Below are 11,940 nucleotides of genomic sequence, written 5' to 3'. Positions count from 1 at the left end.
TTCCTCATTGTTCCCGACGGATTAAAGAACCCTCATTCCGAGACTGGAAGCGGAGTGCCGAGCGAGGTGGGCCAGGGCCAACGCCAGCTACGCGCTGTTCGCTCAACACGCTCAGCCCATATACGCCCTGGATTGCAGCGCTAGCAACGTCGCAGTTGATTGTAGCAGAGGATCAGATTAGTACGTTGTGAAGGCAACGAATACAACAACGCAGGTGGCTTCGCTACCTTAAAGAGAGACTGATGTAGCTGTAGAATTCTAATAGGCTATTAAATGCTTCCTGAGGTGCAAACTAAACAACACCACCAACAACCAAGAACACAGAATAACTCATTTTTGGCTTGCCTGAGCTGTTGGGAACCCACCGCCAAAAATAGCTTGCTTGACAAAGATTTCAACACCAAGCATGCGGAGCTAAATAGTTAATCCTGATGGTTTTGGGAGCTTCAAAAGGCGGGGCAGTCAGGAATTAAGGGAGCTCAATACGGCTAGCGTAGGGACGGTAGCTCGACACCACGATCTGCCAGTCTAAAACCCCCTCCTGAAACTTTAATGTGCCCACATTGCAGGGCCCGAACCGGAATTGACTTGCCTTTGGTTCCTGTTAGCCGCAGTCTGTCCTTCTTAGCGGCAGGCCGAGTCGGCCTAATTCGCCAGCTGCGACGTGGCCTGGGGTGGTATCAATGCCGCATGAGGAGATAGTATGCATTGTATGGGTATTAAACGATCTAAAATAAAATAAAATTCTATTCGCCTTCCTTTCCGAATAGAACCAGGGCTTGTACCTTGCCTACAATGCTCCTGTAATGAGCCCAGAAGCTCCTAATGCCAACCGTAACGGCCCCCTCACCCGTTGGCCCCTATTTGCCGATCTGGCCGGCATGTACGGTGGTGGCGGCGAAGAGCTATGAGCGGACGACACTAAGGAAGTCGCCGACGGGGCCCCTTGGAGAAAGTCGCTCAGCTCGCCAGCGTCCATTCCAGGCATCGTGGCGTCCTGACGCGCGTGGGTGGGCGGCACTAGAGCCTCGCAGGACGAGAGTGTACTGGCGGGTGATAGTGGGCTAAGCATCGCGTAGTGGTGTGTGGATGCTCCGTCCCTCTGCATGGCACTGGAGGGGGCCAATGCGGCCAATTCGACATCCTCCTCTGAGTCGCCCGCCGTGCCGGGTACGACCCCGAGCAAACCGTCCGTCTCGCCCAGCACTGCGACTTCCCCCCGGTTGACGCGACCCAGGATAGGCAGTTCCACCGACTCCCTCAGATGCGCCCCGAGCCTCATCATGGCGAAGGCGTCCAGCGTGTCGGTCCAAGTGGGCAGGCTGTAGATGTAGAAGACGAGCAGTATGAGGGCGACGGCCTGCGCGCTGATGAGCAAGCTGATGGCGACTGTTGCCCCCAGGGTATAGCGAGGCGTGACGAAACCGGTGCCGGTCAAGTTGTATATGGTTCTTGCCGCGTCGTTCGCAGCGGCGTCTTGGAGAACGGCCGCGTTGGACAGGTACATGCCGACGCCGAGGGTGCTCTTTGCCACCTTCTCATACCGGAGACCCTGCGCGATCCTGAACAGCGTCTTCGGGAGCTCCTTGAGCGAGCAGGCCTGGTATACCGAGGCAAACCACGAATCGAATTCGTCATTGTCGGAGTTGTAGGGGAGCTGCCAGGCGCTGAAGGGAGCCTCCAAGGCACAGGCCTTGCGCGTGGCATCCCGGACAGCGCCATCGGGGGCTTGGTTATCTGGCAACTGCTGGTCGGGGAAGGTCTGCCTCAAGAAGTCGAAGACGGCTTCAGGGTACGAGCCATTGCCGAAGAGCGCCTCGACAGTTGATCGCAGCGGGCCCTGCGGTGAGGTCCAGCCGGCGAACCGGTCGCGGTTCCAGTCGTCTTGAGACCTGTGTAGTGTCAGTCTGCGCTCTTGCGAAAGCCTGTTTTCTACGAACGTATTGGTGATGAGGTTGCCCAGCCAGTCATAATCATGAAAGTGTGCCATGTCCGATGGCCACTCATCGACGATATCCGACGGACGGGACCCCGTGTGTAAGTTGCCGATCTCGAAGAACGCGCGCGTCGTCCTGGCGACACACTTGATGGTGACATTTTCCGCTGGCTCCGGCAGAAAGTCCTTTGACTTGGCCGCCTCGGCACTGATTTGCGCGTCGATGAAGAGGGTTTCCTCGACATCCTGGCGACGTCTCGGGGGAATGCCGTTGTCCGTGTTCGTATGGCTGCCTGGCATACATGTCCGCACGACGACGCCGAAGCCCTCGAGAGAGGTTGCGTAGCCGTCGCAGCTGACGGGAAACGCATCACGGCCCGCAACCTCGCATTCCGCGGACGAGCTGAGCCGAATAGAGTGCTGCCTGAGCGGTCCCGTCGTCGCCCCCGCAGGCACCGCTGATACCCAGAACGATTCGTTATACGCTTGGGCTTCTCCTGTCATGAAGCTACGTTGTGTATCGCCGTCCCGCCACAGGTTCTCTTGGATGTCCGCTGAGGTGATGTTGACCATGTTGCTTCTGACAGCGCCGACGATGGGCGAGGCGCCTGTTTCCCTGAGCAACACCGGCTCGGCGTCCTTGCCGACCTTCTGGGCACGAGTTTCCACGCCGTCACATGAACGATCCCATTTGATGAGGTGTCTTGAACTATCGCAAGGATACACCAGGCGGCTAGATGCCGGCATCAACAGTGATTGCAATGGTGGTTGCACGGCAGCTGGTTGCGTTAGCTTAGATCAGCGGGAGCCGTGGCCTGGCTTACCCAGCAAAAGCAGGCCGGTGGCCAGAAGCAAGTAGGACGACGACTCGCCGCTTGTGACAAAGGCCGTCCACTTCAGGTCCGAGATGGCCAGCAGTTGTCGGACTGTGAGCGACTGCTGTTTCGATCGTCGCTGTGAGAAGACAACCGCGCCGTAGGCCAGAAGCGCCGCAACGCAGGGCAGGGCAGCGACCGCCGCCACGATGCCCAGAAACGAAGCCGCGCTTAGCCACCGGCGATAGCTGTCGAGGTCATCTTGCATGACAATCCTCAACGGGTCGGAGGTCGTTCGCCGGTTGACGACGCACACGCAGAGCCAGGGAACGACTAATAGAAAAAGATAGGCGGCGAGGATGTAAACGGGCCGCCGAGCGTACCGCAGGGGTTGCTGAGACATGTCGGTCGGCTTAGAAGCCGTATACCTTGGCGGCAATTGTTCTGTCGATGTCTGGCTCCTGTGCATCGTATTTGATCGGTGGTTTCTGGAAAACCAGAAGGAAGGAGGAATTGCACCAGGAGCCGATGAGGAAAAGAGACAATGGTATTATGGTGTTACTGCAGTTGCTCGGATGGCTGTTTGGCGCCTTTTTTAGTTTGAGGCGTTTGCACGGCCGCTAAGGGCTGGCTGACGGCAGCTGGCCGCAGGGCGAGGTTTTGCAATCTCCGTCGGAGGCCAGAGGGAGGAATGTGTGTAAAATAGAGTGACGGGGCGCAGGATCCTTTCACAAGTCTTAGTCTGACATCAGACCACGCGAGGATTGGAATGTTTATTGGCGCCAGAGAAGGTGTCAGCAAAGGGAGGCGTCGCATCGTGCACGAAGCACATTCTGCGGATGGGGTTGCCCCCCTCACTCGCCGACGTTGGAAGGATAATTGTCCACCCCGTACGTTTCGTTGAGGGAGACGCGTGTGACGACCTGGTCGTCCTCCATGCGGACCCACGACTCGACCGACATTTGGGGGTCGTCGCCCTGTGTGAAGGAAAGCTTGATCATACGAGCACCGCGATTCCATGTGCCATAGCCGCCGTAACCCGTGTGCTTGGCGAAGCAGAGGAACGGGGCCTCGGCGCCGAGTCCGGAGGCGTGGCCGGGCCACGTCGAGCACCAGGACTCGCCGTGGTCGTGCCCGACGTAGACGCTGTGGAGGCCCTCGGCCTCGAGCAGCGCTTCGACGAAGGGCGAGTCCTCGGTGCCCTGGCCCTGGATGGCCAGCGGGCTTTCGGCATTCAATCCCGGGAACTTGGCAGGGTCCAGATTGGACTGCTGAGCTTCCAGGAATACGTGCGGCGGAATGTGGACAAAGGCGACGCTCGGGATGACGCGTCCGTGCTTCTCCTTGAGCTCGTCGTAGGTCTCGGTAAACCATGCGGCGGTCTCGGGGGCGACCCAGTTTGGAATGTCGTCCATGTTATCGGAATCCGTCTGGTAGCTAGTGCCGCCGCGGCTGTCGAAGAACCATAGCAGCAGCATTGGGTCTCGGGAGTCTCCCTCGAAGACGGGGACGTAGTAGTTTGTGATCCCCGGCAGATCGTCGCCCATGGACGTCGTGTAACAAAGGTCGTAGCCCTTCTCCGCGCGAAAGAGCTGCGCGCGATCCAGGTTGTGCTTGGAGTCATGGTTGCCGTAGACAGAGGCCCACCGCTGGCTTCCCTGGACGAGTGGCTGCACGATCTGGTCGATGTAAGCTGTCGAGTTCTCCTTGTGCGTGTCATCGCCCGTGATGAGGTCGCCGTTGAGAACGACCAGGTCGGGCTGCTCAGACTTCAAGACCGACCGCATGACTCGGGTAGAGTTGAGGTCCTGATCTATGCCCCAACCGAACTCCTGCTCGCCAAAGTGTAGGTCGGAGAATATGGCGATGGTGTAGTCGCGCTGAGACGACACTTGGAGCCTTGGCTTGCTTATTGAGGGCTCCGTCAAAGGCCACTTGCCAGGCGAGATCTTGGTCATCATTAAGAACATGGCGGCAAAGGATAGGACGAAGACGAGGACAAGCTGGCATATCCTCTCCATCAATTGGAGAGACGTCTGCGGGGGACGCGGCCGGAGCGCCTCTTCCAGCTTAGGAGTCGGCATCGTGGATTTTGGATTAGTCGCAAGGCGCCGGTTGTGGTATCGGGATCCGAAGACTACGGCGGGTGTCAAGGACGACTGTAGAAGGTCGACGACGGGTAAAGGGCCGAGGATCTGTAGACAAGCCAAGAAAAGAAAAGAAAAGAGAATTGAACCGAGTGCGATATGTGGAAATACAAAGGATGGTATTCGAACGAAGACGATGTCGAGCAGACAAAAAAAAAGACGTGGGATTGGTGAAGCTGGCTGGGAGCTTGTAGCTGGTATTCCAAGGACCAAACAATCCCAAACAGAGCCAAAACGGGCCCACTGTGGCAGATACCATTTTGGGCAGGGGGCCCCACCGAGTCGGGGGGCCCAAGCCAACCACGAGAGGCTAGCACAAGCGCTGCAGTTTCCGGCAGTCTGTTCCTTCCCGCCGCCTCGCCTCGCCCAAAGAGTGTCCAACGGCTGATCAAATGGGTATCGCGGTATAGGTACCACGTTGAGCAAACGGGTAGCTAAACATCTTTAACGGCATGCCTGTGATCGAAATGATCCAACGGCAAGACTTGGCGGAAGCTGCCTCACGAGTCGACGAAACTTTGTTCCTCGACACCTCGCAGGATACAGTGTGTGTCTGTGTTGATTTAGTCTTTGGACAGATTCCTGCAACCCGAGAACCGCAGCCCACGACGATGTCCGTCAGTCTGCGCAGTCACTGACAAGGCTTCCGGTCGTACCTGTATTTTCTGTACCTCGACGCGCCCTTTGGGTTGCGCCCCCCCGGGGCATGAGACATGCAGGTGGAGGTGGAGGTGCTCCTAAGGAAAGGGGGAGGAGCTGCACTGCAACTTCCCTCGGCTCCCCCTGCAGCGAAGCTCCTGATGGGCGATAAAGCTCCCCGTCGACAAGGTACGGAGTACTCCCCCCACATCGGCCACTATTAGCCACACTGCCAAAGCGGCGCTGCACCACGCATACATATTCCCTTATCGGACAAACTACTGGTACCATGGCTGCTTCCCCGCTCAACTCGAGCTGTTTTCCATGACTGCAGCAACGACTAGGTAGAAAACCTAACTCAATTGACCGTCCAAGCCGGGCCCGCCTCTGTAGGTAGGTAGTGCAGTATCCGTATGGATGACGGGTAAGCAAAGTCGCCAGCTCCGACCAGCTACCCTGGCCCATCCGGAAGGACTTTCGATGATCCAATCACGAAGTATTCACCGTCGACTCGCATTTAGCTCATAAATGATGCGATTGATGCTCGCCTGCCTGTCATCATAAGCTTCATCCGCTGTCTGCGCGACCATCAGCCTTAGGACCACCGCATCCTGAGCATCATCACGCTATGTCCCTCCCACAACCCCCCCGCTCGAAAGAGCCCGACCTCCACAGCGACACCTTCCAGGTCCCGCCTCCGTACGAAGCCACTGCCTATCCTCACGTTCGGCCCCGTCGCTCCCTTATCCGGGGCCTCGTCTCGCTCCGTGTGCTTGTCTGCATCTTCCTCGCCGGCCTTGTCGCCTGGCATACCATTCGCCTCGAGCGAGAAACCCATTACCGCGACGCTGCCCAGCATGCCTCCTCGTCCACCCATCTGGCCCGCTTCGAGGAGGCCGTGAAGCATTGCGCTGCCCTCAAGACCTTCCCCAAGAGTCCCAAGCCCGAGTCCCGCAAGGCCAACCCGCGATGGAACTCGGCCCATGGACAAGACCAGCCGGTCGTGCTGCGCAACATGACCTTCTTCGACGGAGAGTCCATCGCCCCTGAGCCCATGGATATCAGGTTCGAGAAGGGCCTGATCACCGAGCTTGCGACAACGGCCTCCAAAGCTATCAGCTCCGACGGGGCCACCGAACACGACTTGCACGGTCGGTTCGTGACGCCCGGCCTGGTCGACATGCACTCGCACCACTTCAGCAGCCTGTGGCCCGCGCTTCCCATCACGGGGGACGAGAACGAGATAAACGAGGCATACGGCCCGCTGACACCCTTCATGCGCGTCCTCGACTCGATGAAGGCGTACGACGGCGCCGCTCGCATCGTCATGTCAGGCGGCGTTACCACGTCTCTCATTCTGCCGGGCTCCGCCAACATCATGGGCGGCGAGGCGACCGTCGTCAAGAACGTCCTCAAGGCCGGCGAACTGGGCGAGTACGTCGTCGAGGAGCTGCTCCTTGAGCATAATATCCCGGTCGAGGAGCGGCACCGCTACATGAAGCTGGCGTGCGGCGAGAACCCTAAGAGGCTCTACGGCCACACGAGCATGGGCAACGCCTATATCCTGCGTGACCAGTTCGCCAAAGCCAAGGAGCATCTGCAGAAGCAGGATGAGTACTGCGAGGGCGTTGCCAGCATGTCGGCCAGCTCCGACGAGCTGAAGCTCCGCTTCGTCAAGGAGAGCGGTGACTTCCCCACCGACTTGAAGCTCGAGTCGACGGTGGGCATGCTGCGTGGCCGAGTCTCCATGCAGAACCACTGCTACCTTCCAGAGGACTTTGAAACCATGCTTCGGGTCACCCGGGAGTACGGCGTCCGGGTCCGGGCCTTCCATCACGCCCTCGAGGCCTGGCAGGTTCCCGAGATGCTCAAGGCGTATGGCGAGTACGTAACCACCATGTTCTGCAGCGACCTCTGCTAACCCTCACAGAAATGTCACCATTGCCACATTTGCCGAGTTCAGTCTGTACAAGTTCGAGGGCTATTCTCCTAGCCTGTCGGCCAGCAGGATTCTAAACGAGCACGGCATCCCCGTTGCTTTTAAGAGTGATCATGTAGAAGAAGAGCGCGTATTCCCATTTCGTCGAGTTTAGGAGAGCTGAAACTAACGCCATCTTGTAGGACAAACGCCAAGTACATCATGTTCCAAGCGGGCGTCGGGCACGCATTCCACCTGCCGGGAGACAAGGCTTTGCAGTCCGTCACGTCCATCCCTGCGAACGCAATCGACCTGGGGTATCGTGTCGGGTACGCTCGCCCGGGTTATGACGCTGACTTGGTTGTCTGGGACGCCCATCCACTGTCCGTCGGCGCGACCCCTCTGCAGGTTTACATCGATGGCAACCCGCAGTTAGAGAACCCAATCGTCCAGGAGAGCATGGGCAAGACCTTCAACGAGGCATCGACCCAGGAGGCTCTCCCCGTGGCGCCCAAGATGCGGACGGAGCTTGAGGCCGGGAAGAGAGAAACCTTCTGCAGAAAGACCAAGAACGCCAAGGGAAACTTCGTCATCAACGGTATCACAAGCACCTTCCTCGAGAACCATCCCCAGGTGCCAACGGTCTTTCGCGACGTCAGCGGTGTCAATTACACGCTCGTCATCAGCAACGGGGCGGTGACTTGTCTTGACACGCCCCAGGGCTGTTCGTCGGCGGTCGCCCGGGTGTCAACGGAAGCCGAGGCCATCACCCTCGACCTCTCCAACGGCCACGTCCTCCCGGGCCTGACGGCCGTGACGACCTCTCTCGGCATGATTGAGATTGCGTCGGAGGAATCTACCGGCGACGGCAGCGTGGACCCGAAGAAAGACGGCAACGACCCAGAGAACCTGGTCTTTGCAAAGTACGGCGTCCAGCTGGAGGGCAAGGCCTTCTCCCGTGCGCGCATCGGCGGCATCACCCGTGCCATCACGCCGCCCCTCAGCGATGAGGCAGGCGGCTTCGTCAACGGCGTCAGCGTGGGCATTCTCACCCGTAACGGCCGCACTCTGCTCGATGGCGGCGTCTTCCGGCCCGAGGTCGCGCTCCACGTCACCATCGACGAGAAGGCCAAGGCCAGCGTGGGCACCGTCAGCACCGCCGTGAAGAAGCTGCGCAAGATCATCATCGACGGCAGAGGCAAGCACAACGAGACGACGTTCGGTGAGGTTGCCTCCGGCAAGCTGCCGCTCGTCATCAACGCCAACAACCACGTAAGTCGGGTCCGGCAGGTACCATGTGGTGGAAGCTGACATGAAGCCAGTGGGACATTCAACAAATCATCAACATCAAAAAAGACTTTCCTGACGCGAACATTGTCATCCAGGGCGGTGCTGAGGCACCATTGGTGAGTGATCGAGAGGAACCCTCCGGGGGACTGCCCTAACCAGATAACCAGGTCGCTCTGGAGCTCGCCGAGTCCCAAATCCCCGTCATCCTCACGGAGACCCGCCCGGCGCCCACCTCTTTCCGACACCGCGACGCCGTCGTTGGCCCCCCTCTGACCCCAAGCGTCGCTCGGATCTTGAGCGAGGCAGGCGTCTACTTCGCCGTCGCCATTGTCAGCAACTGTGAGTCGCCGATGGAAAGAGGCGCCGACACGTGAGAGAACCCGCTGACAAACGCTTGTAGTAATGCCCACCGACTACCGCATCCACGACCTCGCCCTCGAGGCCGCGTGGGCCGCCAAGTACGCCGGCCTCGGCAACAAGGAGGCCATCCGCCTCGTCTCCTCCAACGTCGAGGACATCCTCGGCCTCCCCAGGAGCAGCGACATCGTGGTGTGGGAGGACAGCCCTCTTGAGTTTGGCGGCACCGTGGCGCTCAGCTTTGAGACGGGCAAGAACGGCGAGCTCGAGGTCGCCGCTTGCTGGCCGCAAGAGCATGATCAATAGGCGTGATTGTGCCACGTTACAAGCCAGTGGAGCGATGGTCTTCTGTCCACTATCCGGAGGGGTGGCAAATATCACTGATACAAAGGCAATGGAGGGATATGGCCACTGGCGTAATGGCGACATTCTCGAGTGTAAATAACTCTGGGTTTGCAGCCAACAACCATCTTCGTTCATATGGGTTCCAAATATTAAAAGTAAGATGAAACTGACAGTGGTCTTGGGCCGGAAATGAGCATTACACATATAAAGCCTGGCTGGAGAAAACATCTGCGATTGGAAGTTTGCAGCACAGCTTGGTTGAACGTCCGGCCGCAGACATAAAGTGACGGATGTGCATCCCACCCACTCCTCGAGGGCTCTGCGCAACCATGAAGCAGGGTAGCACACGGCAAACCTGCAACCGCGATTCGTCATCCGGTCCAAGACAGCATCCGGGCGACGAAAGACCTCGGGTCAGCAGCAAAACTACGGCTTCGAGAACAGGAGTGAACAATCAGTTTGCACCGAGCGCCTCTCGGGAAACTCGAGAGCTGACGTCTTCGTGGCCGTTCACAAGGCCATGGGCATCAGAGGGTCCCCGGGGTGAGACACGGCTAACCGTCAACACAGTCTCACTTGTCAGACCCGGGTCCAGGCCTGATGCCTCTGGAACCAGGTACGCGGTATTGGGCCCTTTCGCGCACCACCACCTGGAGCAGAAGGGGGGCAAGGGAGGCGATCGGTAAACTAGACGCGCGCCGGTGAGCGGTGGTGAATACGCTTATGCAGGGACGAGGCTTTTGGAGTCGCTAGCAGCAAGGCCCAGGGCCGAAGCGGCGCCGGCCACATAGGCGAAAATGAGGGAAACCCCTCACGGGGGACGGGAACGGTAGTGTGCTCGCCCTCTGCTCTGCCAGGGCAAGCTAGCTTCGCTATACGACTGTTCAGGCTGGGTGGGAGCTCGGAACTCGGCGACACGTGCTGGACATGGGATGGCATCATGGCACCGTCTGGCTTCGTGCGCAGCGATCAGGTTAAACCTGCCCCGGGGGGAAGCGGGGACGGGGGGGGGGGTTGGAAGGCAGAGATTAAGTACAGGAGCAACTGTCATCTCATCAAAAGATCGTCGCAACTTCCGACATGAATGAGAAAGCTAAGCAAAGGTTGCATGCCAAACTGCCGGTGGCGGTCGAGAGGTGCAGTACCTAAGAGGCCATGTAGCAAGATAGGCGAATGGGATGGCAAGGTGCTCATCCGTGCTGACAGCGTGCTGCAGACGAGATGGTTGCGGGCGGTGATTGCTCCGTCCCAAGCAATGTCGTTTGTCCCAGCTTCGGGGACAATCTGTTTCACCAACACTTTGCGGTCGTCGATGTCTGGCTCGCAGTATTCGTTTGTTGGCTTGGGCGGACCTGCTTACATGGTAGAGAGAGAGCCGCTCTGCTCAGACAACAGAGCCTGCCGTATTGGAGATAGACTGTATCATCAGTCTCGCTCTTCATTCATCCCGGCCGAGGCCTTTACCTTCTCGTGCAAACACCATCTTTGGGGCTGGCGGTACCGAAGACGAGCCGCTGTAGCGTTGCACAATACCATGCACGTCCACATTACAAAACGCGGGTGGATGCCGCTCCGCCCGCAGACGACAAAGGAGGCGGTGTTGAAAACTGACGACGATGTGGAAATGATGGCGGTGAATGTCTGAAGACAAGTGGACTGTCAATACCCTCCAAGGCGTTATTCAGACATGTCAAACCACCACTCAATGCTGGCGTCCTGTCACCCGCGTTGAGTTGGTGCAAAGTCAGGCGGAAGCTACGGGTGCTCGACAACCCAGGTGTATCGACCAGGTCGTGCGTGTCAGCAGGAATAGCGCCGGCAAGCGGCAGGTGTAGGTGTTGCCCCTGGGAGACATATTATTGTGTGGCGCGTTTCCAGCGTCTCTCGTCAGGGGCAGTCGGGGGCAGCGGCCGGATCGCCCGTGGTTGTTTCTCGAGAAGGCGGGTAGACATGGGATGAACACCAACCAGGGGTCAGAGCCTGTGGGCTTTCGTGACAGGGGTCATGACAGAACGAAGGCTAGCATCGACAGAGTCTAGGCCTCGCCGGATTCACTAGGGCTATATCCATGACCGGCTCTTGGAACGTCATCCGCAAGAATGATTGGGATCGCTCGGCGGCGGACTCAATTCGGGCACCATGCCCCCGACGAGGCCGAGGTGGTGGTGTCGGGCGCCCAAGTTATGCAGCTAGAAAATCTTTGGTCCGGGCAGCAACGTGGGAGAGGAGAGACATGGGCATTCCAATTCCGGCTGGAGGCAAGAAAGGGATTGTTTGCTCGATTGTGCGTCGGTGTAGTTTCACCAAGGCTGACCCTCGAATTCCGCACGGCGGGGGTTTGGTCTGACAAGCGAGCGAGCTCAGTGTTCGGTCAAGGCAGGCGAATCGACCCAATCGTCCTCGAATGGTCTTCGGGTTTTCTCAGGCCGCTGAGCCCCTGCAATCTGGCTCGCAGGGGGGAACCCCTGCCTAAGCGTGACAAGCAGCCCAGGA

The 11,940-nt window shown here is 58.7% G+C and overlaps 3 protein-coding genes across 3 annotated transcripts; 1 reads left to right on the top strand and 2 right to left on the bottom strand.

Moving 5' to 3' along the window:
* Window positions 1–790: 790 nt before the first annotated feature.
* On the bottom strand, window positions 791–3,154 carry LY79DRAFT_520656 (uncharacterized protein; the record flags this gene model as incomplete). The annotated part of the gene is made up of 3 exons (XM_060555266.1): window positions 791–1,892; window positions 1,941–2,715; window positions 2,761–3,154. 3 exons carry the CDS (start codon window positions 3,152–3,154, stop codon window positions 791–793), a joined length of 2,271 nt encoding a protein of 756 aa, XP_060411553.1.
* Window positions 3,155–3,605: 451 nt separating this feature from the next.
* LY79DRAFT_671749 (calcineurin-like phosphoesterase) lies at window positions 3,606–4,835 on the bottom strand (the record flags this gene model as incomplete). The annotated part of the gene is made up of 1 exon (XM_060563956.1): window positions 3,606–4,835. One exon carries the CDS (start codon window positions 4,833–4,835, stop codon window positions 3,606–3,608), a length of 1,230 nt encoding a protein of 409 aa, XP_060411552.1.
* Window positions 4,836–5,800: 965 nt separating this feature from the next.
* Window positions 5,801–9,675, top strand: LY79DRAFT_561347 (uncharacterized protein). Its single transcript, XM_060558397.1, has 6 exons — window positions 5,801–7,421; window positions 7,468–7,602; window positions 7,659–8,727; window positions 8,778–8,861; window positions 8,913–9,084; window positions 9,146–9,675. The coding sequence occupies exons 1-6, from the start codon at window positions 6,166–6,168 to the stop codon at window positions 9,406–9,408; spliced, it is 2,979 nt and encodes a 992-aa protein (XP_060411551.1). The 5' UTR covers window positions 5,801–6,165; the 3' UTR covers window positions 9,409–9,675.
* The last annotated feature ends 2,265 nt before the right edge of the window (window positions 9,676–11,940 follow it).

This window comes from Colletotrichum navitas (assembly GCF_030913465.1).
Source record: "Colletotrichum navitas strain CBS 125086 chromosome Unknown LY79scaffold_54, whole genome shotgun sequence".
Classification (NCBI taxonomy): Eukaryota; Fungi; Ascomycota; class Sordariomycetes; order Glomerellales; family Glomerellaceae; genus Colletotrichum; species Colletotrichum navitas.
The sequence above is the reverse complement of the archived record's forward strand: the minus strand, read 5'-3'. Positions and strand labels throughout refer to the sequence as shown.

Excerpts from the sequence above, each read along its gene's own strand:
- LY79DRAFT_561347 (XM_060558397.1), top strand. The coding sequence starts at position 6,166 with ATGTCCCTCCCACAACCCCCCCGCTCGAAAGAGCCCGACCTCCACAGC. Across the intron at positions 7,422-7,467 it reads ATGCTCAAGGCGTATGGCGA|AAATGTCACCATTGCCACAT; the intron begins GTACGTAACCAC and ends TAACCCTCACAG. Across the intron at positions 9,085-9,145 it reads CGTCGCCATTGTCAGCAACT|TAATGCCCACCGACTACCGC; the intron begins GTGAGTCGCCGA and ends AAACGCTTGTAG.